Genomic DNA, 10,321 nt, shown 5'->3' with positions numbered 1-10,321 from the left:
AGTTGCACTCATATCACATGCTAGTAAAGTAATGCTCAAAATTTTCCAAGCCAGGCTTCAACAATACATGAACAGTGAAATTCCAGATGTTCAAACTGGTTTTAGAAAAGGCAGAGGAACCAGAGATCAAATTGCCAACATTCGCTGGATCATCGAAAAAGCAAGAGACTTCCAGAAAATCATCTATTTCTGCTTTATCAACTATGCCAAAGACTTTGACTGTGTGGATCACAATAAACTGTGGAAAATTCTGAAAGAGATGGGAATACCAGACCACCTGACCTGCCTCTTGAAAAACCTGTATGCAGGTCAGGAAGCAACAGTTAGAACTGGACATGGAACAACGGACTGGTTCCAAATAGGGAAAGGAGTACGTCAAGGCTGTATATTGTCACTCTGCTTATTTATCTTATATGCAGAGTACATCATGAGAAACGCTGGGCTGGATAAAGCATAAGCTGGAATCAAGATTGCTGGGGGAAATATCGATAACCTCAGATATGCAGATGACACCACCCTTACAGTAGAAAGTGAAGAAGTAAAGGGCCTCTTGATGAAATTGAAAGAGGAGAGTGAAAATGTTGGCATAAAGCTCAACATTCAGAAAACTAAGATCATGGCATCTGGTCCCGTCACTTCATGGCAAATAGATGGGGAAACAGTGGAAACAGTGGCAGACTTAATTTTTGGGGCTCCAAAATAATTGCAGATGGTGATTGCAGCCATGAAATTAAAAACGCTTATTGCTTGGAAGAAAATTATGACCAACCTAGATATCATATTAAAAAGCAGAGACATTACTTTGCCAACAAAGGCACATTTAGTCAACACTATGGTTTTTCCAGTGGTCATGTATGGATGTGAGAGTTGGACTATAAAGAAAGCTGAGCACCAAAGAATTGATGCTTTTGAACTGTGGTGTTGGAGAAGACTCTTGCAAGTCCCTTGGATGCAAGGAAATCCAACTAGTTAATTCTAAAGGAAATCATTCCTGAATATGCATTGGAAGGACTGATGCTGAAGCTGAAACTTCAATACTTTGGCCACCTGATGTGAAGTACTGACTCATAGGAAAATACCCTGATGCTGGGAAAGATTGAAGACGGGAGGAGAAGGAAACGACAGAAGTCAAGATGGTTGGATGGCATCACCGACTCATTGGACATGAGTTTGAGTAAACTCCTGGAGTTGCTGATGGACAGGGAGGCCTGGCGTGCTGAAATCCATGTGGTCGCAAAGTTGGACACAACTGAACTGAACTGAACAGCAAAGAAAATTCCCAGAAGGCTGATTTCTTATTTCTTTTCTCAATTCACTATGTAGTCTCAGATTGCATTATTATTTTTTAATAACTTAAATCGTGCTTTAGTACTTGAAATTTATTTATAATTTTTTATTGAATTATAACATAGTTACCGAACAGTAAACAAAACAGTTCATTCAGCTGCTGTTCAAGGAAATTCACAGATCAGTGAAAATGGCTCTGAACCACGGTGCCAGCTTTAGTGTTCCTTCCCAATTCTAATCTAACCCCAAACTCCAAACACCATAGAAAACTTATTGTTTTTCAATTTTTTAATACTTATGCAATTGGCATGTTTTTTGTGAGATTTCTCTGTGTGGTTTGCTTGAACCAGTACATTCTTTCTCATTTTGTAACATATGAATAATCTCTACTCTATCCATCTATCTAATTTATATTGGACTTTTTATAAACAAAATTGCTCTTAGAATTCTATTTTATGTCACCAAGTTGTGTGTACATAGGAGCTGAATTGCACAAATATATTACATTATAAGAGATGCCACCAGAAGCTTCCAAAAGAGATTTAACTTAATTTACACTCCCAAGAGCATCTAATAAATTCTCCATTACTATAATATTGCTAGTACATGGTATGAACAGTACATTCTTGGTAATCTTACCTTTGGTGACCAATTGACAAACTCCATTCCATTTTCATGAAAAATATTGACCTGTATTTCTTTTCTGCTTTTAGTGTTTGTTATCAAGATCTCTGCTAGATCATAAAATGAGTTAGGAAATGTGCACTGTCTTTTTTATTGTTTTTTCCTATATTGCTTGGAAGAGTTCAGTAGTGAAGATAACTGAAACAAGAGTGTTCTTCATGAAGGCTTTAAATTATAAATTCATTTCTTTACTAAATGTAAAAATCATCTAAACTCTACCAGCTTGATTGATTCTTTCAAAAAAACAAATGTTTCTCTTTTAATTGATTTACTATATTTTGATCAATTACTTACTTTAGCTGTTATATTTATCACATCTTTCTTTCATTCTTCCTTTCTAATCTGTGCCTTCGAATGCAGTTAATTTTCTTCTTAATTCAGAGCTAACTTAATCCTGTAAGTTTTTATGTGATTTTTACCCAGTGTTATTAAAATTATTGTTGGATTTCATTGTAATTTCTTTTTGACACATTGAATTTTCAAAAGTATATTGCTTAATTACTATATTTATGAATATTTTCTAGCTTCCTACTCTTCCTAACTAAAATTTATTTGTAATGCCAAACTCAATATCCCTGCCACTTTACTGGTCATCAACAGACTTGCACAGAGTGCACAAAAATGTGCCACCTCTTACAAAGCAGAACAAGTGGGCACACTGCTTCTTGTTTCAGCTTCCACATAGAAATGAACCAGCAGATGGACAGATGGAGAATGGTGAAGTAAGCAGCAGAAGCTCTGGTTCTGGGGCCAGTTAGACCAGTTTTAAATTCCAATTCTGACACCTGTTAGTGCGGCAGCCCCAGGAAAGTCACTGAACAGATTTAAATCTCGTTTTCTGTTTGTAAAATAAAGAAAATAGACTCTACCAGGAAAAAACATTTTTAGTATATGAGTATAATTTGTGTGAGATACGTATAAATAAGAATATATTTCCCTAGAAGAAACGGTTCCATGTGCACATATTCAGTTTTCACTCTAAAGAACCGAAGTACTGGAAATAAGGAAAACTGATCTGTTTACTTTTCTTAAAGAAATTTCTGACTTAACTGACTTCTGCTCCCAGTTGTTTTAATTTGTGGATGATAATTATGACCCTTCTCTGTCAATCTTGGGGAACAATCCCAGTGGACAGGTGGGTTGGTGGTATGTTGGCACTGAATGATATGACCTCCAATCTTAGGTGTCAAAGCCCCACATATCCTCACTCCTTGGGTGCCCACTTGGTACCTTCATGTCGACTTTTTAATGTTCAACTTTTCTAGTTGTTCTTAGTAATAGGGCTAGTCTTTAGTGCCCTATTGCTGGAAGTGGTATTTTATTGTTGTTGTTTTTGGATTTCTTAATAATTCCATCTAATTTGTGGATACTGTCATATTTCTATGTAATTTTGCAAACAGAACAAAAAAAATTATATCTACTCCCTCTGCATGCAACCAAATCTAAGCTCATACCTTGAAGCTGGCCACTGGACTAACGTTAAGTTCAGGACACTGGGCTTTTGTCTCTTTATGTCGGTCAGTATATCAGTCAGGGTAGCAAGGTTGGCTTCACTTTGAAAGTTAACAAATCCCAAACTGAGTGATGGCAAACAAATGAGACTTTTTCCTTATCAAATACTCATGCTTCATGTTTCTCTGGTCCGTGGGAGCCTGGGCTTTTTCTGATGTCATCAGTGAGTCAGGCAGATCTGGAACATCTCTAGTCACAGTGAAAGTAGAAAAAGACATAGCAAACAAAGTTCTGGCTACAACATGTCTCTTCTCATATGCTCTCAGTAAAGTGGCATGGCTGAGTTTGACTTCAAGGAAGTGGAGACATTAACTCTTATTAGGTGACTAAAACAAGAAACAGAATATCTCTGAACCGCAATAATGCAACCAGTTTTTAAAGTGATCAATGGTCACAATTTCCTAGCAACTGAAAGACAGATTCTCAAGTGTGGGGAATCTATTCTGTTCTTGTGACATGGTCTCTAACGTGGTTGTATTAGTTTTGTATTGCTGACATGACAAATTTCCACCAACTCAATTGCTTAAGGCAACACAAACTGATGATTTTACAGCTCTTAAGGGGGAAATTCAGAAAACAAAGATCATGGCATCTGGTCCCATCACTTCATGGGAAATAGATGGAAAAACAGTGGAAACAGTGTCAGACTTTATTTTTCTGGGCTCCAAAATCACTGCAGATGCTGATTGCAGCCATGAAATTAAAAGACGCTTACTCCTTGGAAGGAAAGTTATGACCAACCTTGATAATATATTAAAAAGCAGAGACATTACTTTGCCAACAAAGGTCCGTATAGTCAAGGCTATGGTCTTTCCCGTGGTCATGTATGGATGTGAGAGTTGGACTGTGAAGAAAGCTGATCGCCGAAGAATTGATGCTTTTGAACTGTGGTTTTGGAGAAGACTCTTGAGAGTCCCTTGGACTGCAAGGAGATCCAACCAGTCCATTCTAAGGGAGATCGATCCTGGGTGTTCATTGGAAGGACTGATGCTAAAGCTGAAACTGCAATACTTTGGCCACCTCATGCGACGAGTTGACTCACTGGAAAAGACTCTGATGCTGGGAAAGGTTGGGGTCGGGAGGAGAAGGGGACGACCGAGAATGAGATGGCTGGATATCATCACCGACTCTGTGGACATGAGTTTGAGTGAACTCAGGGAGTTGGTGATGGATAGGGAGGCCTGGCGTGCTGTGATTCATGGGATCACGGAGAGTCGGACACGACTGAAGGACTGAACTGACTGACTGACTGACTGACTAAGGGGGAAATTTGGCATAGGATTCGCTGAGCTAAGCTCAGGGTGTCAGCAGGCTGTGCTCCTCTCTGGAAAAACTAAGCAGCACTCATGTCTTCCTATTTGAGTTGTTGACAAAAGTAAGTTCTCTGTGTTTATAAGACTGAGGCCTGTTCATTGCTGGCTGTGAATTTTTGAGGGCCGCTGCCAGCTGCTAGAGGCTGCATAGACCTGGTCATGGTCCCAGTCTTCATTTTCAAGGCAAGCAGAGGTAGAAGAGTTTCTTTCTGTGTAGGTCTCATATTTAGTATGTATATAAAACTTTACTTTAAAATACTGAAGTAGACTTTAAAAAATGTTATTTGTGCTTGATCTCTCTCAGCTCAGTGAGGACCATTTGGTTTTATATATGGAGAAGTGTAAGCATAAAGGACTTCATTCTTCTTCTTTGTAACTTAATCCTGATCCTTTAAAGGATAAATTAATATTTTATGAAGCATAAAACATAAAAATCTAGATTAATGAATGAAAGAGTTCCAACAATCTGCTTCATAATTCAAGGACGTTTGCTGAATAATCAACTCAAATATTTAGGAGCAACTTTTATACATGGTGAATATGGTGGATATGCTTCTAAGACAGAAACTGGTTTTCAAATTCATATCACTCATATTATCCCTTCACATTTTCATGATTGCTCTATGATACAGATGGAGAGGAATAATTAACCCAGTTTAACAAATCAGGAAGTTGAGACTTGGGAATGATAAGTGACATACCACAGTTTTAGAGCCAACTGTGGTAAGGTGAGAAATTCCTTAATATAGATCTTTTTTACTTACTTTATTTTTCTAGGATCTTTTTAGAAGACATCTTCCTAGGCATGAAGAGCTGACACTGTTCATGAAGATTCTATGGGTTCCATCTCAGAGAATCATCATCAGCACATGCATGACAGAAGATTCTTATTCACTTCATAGGAAGGGTGGGGGCAGAGGTGGCTGGTGTGCTGGCTGATTGGCATGTGGTCAGTTCCTGTGGAGTAAAAGGCCTTGGGGCCCACTCTGGAGATCTGGGTTCCGCCTTGTCACTTACTATGCATACGACCATTGGCAAAACATAATCACTCTGAAAAATACATGTATTGCTATCTTATCTGATTTATAGTTTTATGACTATCAAAATATCTATTTGAAAGTGAGCTTCTATAACCAGAGATAAGATGCAACATGAAAGCCCTAGAACTGAAACAGAAAACTATTTCTGCATTCTCTATTAATAAAGTTAATCCTTCATCTGAGGATAAATCAGTTCACAGACTATACGATATCACCATGGTGGATGAATATACTGACATTCTACCAGTTCTAGGTAGTTCACATACCCTTCTTTGATTAGAGGGAAGAGTGCATTGTGATGATGCATTACATCTCAGGGATTGTCAAAACGTGTTATCATTTCCAAAAACCTTGTCACTAGGGAAAGAGGACAACTCTTCACTTCCTTTCTGTGGGTTGTAGTGGGTATGTGTAAATCCAGCCTCATCATTCCTCATAGCAGATGTGTATCAGACTATTTATACTCAGTTTAGGCTTTCAGCATATATCATCTCCCCTTAGTATAACTGCCTGTTACCTGGTGTTCACAGTTTAATTCACATATCAGAGATCAAACTACATGAAACCACCATCATTCACATTGTGTTAGAACTCAAGACATAGGTAACCATTTTCTTCTTTCATTTTAATTCATTTCATTTCCTTTCAGAGTAACTGTAAAATTTAGAGTCATTCTCATTAAGATCAGGTCATTTATTTAAACTAGAATATTCAGATCCAACTATAAATTTTATTTATTTATTTATTTTTGTTGTTGAATTTATTCCAAAATTAGCTCATGCTTATTGATACTATTGTAAATTGCATTTTACAAATTTGAATTTTCAACTTTTCATTGTTAGTAGTATAGAATTACAAATCCTTTTTGCATCTTGAACATGAATCCTGCAAACTTGATAAATTCACTCGGTTCTAGTAGATTGAAGTATTGTTTGTTTTCCGATGCAAAGAATCATGTTGTCCTTTTCAATCTGCATACGTTTTCTTTCTTTTTCTAGCCTATTACACAGCTATAGAAACAATGTTGAAGTGAACAGTGATGAAATGAAGTACTAAGAGCAGACTCTTATTTTGTTTCTTATCTTCAGTTCAGTCGCTCAGTCGTGTCTGACTCTTTGCGACCCCATGAATCACAGCACACCAGGCCTCCCTGTCCATCACCAACTCCCGGAGTTCACTCAAACTCATGTCCATCGAGTCGGTGATGCCATCCACCCATCTCATTCTCTGTCGTCCCCTTCTCCTTCCGCCCCCAATCCTTCCCAGCATCAGAGTCTTTTCCAGGGAGTCAACTCATCGCATGAGGTGGCCAAAGTATTAGAGCTTCAGCTTTAGCATCAGTCCTTCCAGTGAACACCCAGGATTGATCTCCTTTAAAAAGGACTGGTTGGATCTCCTTGCAGTCCAAGGGACTCTCAAGCGTCTTCTCCAGCACCACAGTTCAAAAGCATCAATTCTTTGGCTATCAGCTTTCTTCACAGTCCAACTCTCACATCCATACATGACCACGGGAAAAACCATAGCCTTGACTAGATGGACCTTGGTTGGCAAAGTAATGTCTCTGCTTTTCAATATGCTATCTAAGTTGGTCATAACTTTCCTTCCAAGGAGTAAGCGTCTTTTAATTTCATGGCTGCAATCAGCATCTGCAGTGATTTTGGAGCCCCCAAAAATAAAGTCTGACACTGTTTCCACAGTTTCCCCATCTATTTCCCATGAAGTGATGGGACCAGATGCCATGATCTTTGTTTTCTGAATGTTGAGCTTCAAGCCAACCTTTTCACTCTCCTCTTTCACTTTCATCAAGAGGCTTTTGAGTTCCTCTTCACTTTCTGCCATAAGGGTGGTGTCTTGTAATCCCATGGACTGCAACAGACCAGGCTTCCCTGTCCTGCACTGTCCCCTGGAGTTTGCTCAAACTCATGTCCATTGAGTTGGTGATGTCATCCAACCATATCATCCACTGTCTCCCCCTTCTCCTGCCCTCAATCTTTCCCAGCTTCAGGGTATTTTCCAGGGAGCTGGCTCTTTGTATCAGGTGGCCAAAATATTGGTGGTGCCGTGACTCGGATCCCCTTGGAGAAAGAGAGCCCTCATCACACGGTCTTGAAAGAGAGATGCCGAAAAGTTTCCACGAGCCTTTGTGCAATGCTCCCATTGAGGAGTGCAACCCCAAGGCAAGTGTATTAAGGTTGAAAGAAACCTTCAAGGGTGGGCGCTATAATCCTTCTCTCTCCCCCCACCCCTTACCTGGGGGGTTCAGTGAATGGCAATCGCTTGCAGGCGTAATTGAGGCTACCTGCCCAGGGCACTCCCTGGGGGAAGCCAAAGACCCCTCGAGCTGAGAGCTTAGTAACGGGAGCCCAATTGGGCGAAACCCCCCCTTTTTTTGTTTCCCTTTCTTTCTCTCACTTCTTGCCGAGAGTGAGGCCAGAACCCCTGTGGGCACGGGACGGGCACTTAAAAGTCGATAGGGCGCCCGCCACTTGAAGACTCCCGTGTCAGGATAAGGGGGTCATGGAACGAGCTAGAGGCCCCTAGGTCTCCCGCCCCCATCAAGAAAATTTCAGTGCAATGACAAAGGTACACAGTTCCATAAGCATCACACAGGCCCCATCACTCGGCCACCACCGCTCCCCATAGGACCTTTCTCGGTGGACACTGTCAGCAAACGTGCCTTCCTCTGTCTGCTCACCATGGGGACTACCATTAGCAAAACCGATGAGCCGGCTCTGAAGGCCCTGAAGTACATGCTTAAAAGTAGAGGACTCGAAATCTCCGACACCCAGGCCATCAAAGTCTGGGGGGATATTACCAGATTGACCCCATGGATAGATTCGGCCAACCTGTTCTCATGTGATACCTGGGATAGGGTCCAAACTCTAGCTAGAAAAAGGGAAATCCAAGATGGAGAGGAGCCACCCTTGGGGTTCTACCCCACAATCTCCGCCCTTAAGACCTGTTTCGCCCCTGAAAAGTTACAGGTAGACGAGGGAGAAACCACCACCCATAATGCCGAGAGGCAATGGGAACAATTTGACGATGAACGAGCCACCATAAATTCCGGAGAGAAAGAAGGAAAAACCACTATAGCCAATAATTTATGGCCTCCCTCGGGGGAAGAAAAAAGGTCCAACCAAACTGAAGACTTCCTTAGCACTCCCAGCGCCCCAGAGGCCCCAACTTATAAGTCTAACCTGTATCCTCCTCTAGCCCCCCCTTTCAAGGGGGGAGTCAATAACGCCTCCCCCTGGAGACTGGGGGAATCCCCATGGAGAAGGAGGACCTACCCTGAAGACCCTTGGGGGACACCATCACCATTTAATGCAGACTCAATACAGGCCTTCCCCATAAATGTAAACCCCGGGGGGAACCGGCCGGCATCCTGGTACCCTTGGGAAGCCCAGGACATAAAAGAGCTCAAGAAGGCGGTAGCAGAAGATGGCCCCAGTTCTCCATGGGCGGAGACTATTCTCCAGGGTCTAGCTCATCAGTCTTGCACAACCCAAGATTGGGAAATGCTATGTAAGGCAGTACTCCCCAGTAACATCTACATTAAGTGCTGTGCCTTTTTCAAGGAGGAATGTCATGCCCAGGTGGAAAGAAACCAAGCTGCTAACCCTGTCATCCCTGTAACTTTCAGGATGTTATCTGGGATGGCAGATCAATGGAGCACAGGACCCCAACAGGCAATTATCCCTGCTCCTTATACAGACCAGGTGCGAGCCATATGCCTAGCCCCCTGGAGAAAATTAGCTGAAGGTCCCAGTGAACCCCCCATTTCCGGCATTACCCAAAAAAATAACGAGGACCTCTCCACCTTCATAGATAGAGTGGAAAAAAGCATGCAAAGAAAATTCCCCTCAGGTCCCTTAAGAGATCAATTTGTCAAAATGCTGGTATGGGAAGGGATGAATTCCAACCACAAGGTGGCCTGGACAGGGCAGAAAGATCGAGCCATGGAACAATGGGTAGTAGCCACCAAAGATATTGGGACACAGCACCACCAAACCCAAGCAATGGTGGCTGCGATGGAGGCTCAAATCAAGGCGATAGCTGACGCCCTTGCCTCTGTCTTCAGCAAGGTGTCCATAGCCCAAGATGCCTCCCCTGAAGGGACCCTCAAAAATAAAAAAAAAAAAAAACAGGCAATTGTTTTCAATGTGGAAAGGAAGAGCACTTTAAAAAGGACTTCCCTCTGAGGCTGGGGAGAATTGGAAATAGAGGGCCACCTACAACCCCCGTCCACGTTGTAAAAAGGGATACCATTGGAAAATAGATTGTAGGTCCAAATTTGATAAAGACGGGAAACCTTTAAACTAAATGAGGGGCACTCCCCAGCCCCGTCATCCCAAGGGGAAGCCCCAAGCCCCCCTCCCGGGGTATGCCAACCTGAGGTTACTGAACTCTCCCAAGAGATGTCTGATAAATTAGAAAAGCCCTTCCCCAGGTGCAATTCTACCAGAAGGCCCCCTTACCAACTAA

At 41.6% G+C, this 10,321-nt stretch overlaps 1 protein-coding gene across 1 annotated transcript; it reads left to right on the top strand.

Annotated features, from left to right (window-relative positions):
• Positions 1 to 8,532: 8,532 nt before the first annotated feature.
• On the top strand, positions 8,533 to 10,038 carry LOC129543377 (endogenous retrovirus group K member 8 Gag polyprotein-like). The gene has a single exon (XM_055406447.2). It carries the CDS (start codon positions 8,533 to 8,535, stop codon positions 10,036 to 10,038), a length of 1,506 nt encoding a protein of 501 aa, XP_055262422.2.
• Positions 10,039 to 10,321: the final 283 nt, after the last annotated feature.

Source organism: Moschus berezovskii, chromosome 23 (genome assembly GCF_049115385.1).
Source record: "Moschus berezovskii isolate FMDL1 chromosome 23, NW_MosBer_1.0, whole genome shotgun sequence".
NCBI lineage: Eukaryota > Metazoa > Chordata > Mammalia > Artiodactyla > Moschidae > Moschus > Moschus berezovskii.
This window is presented reverse-complemented; position numbering and strand designations above follow the sequence as displayed.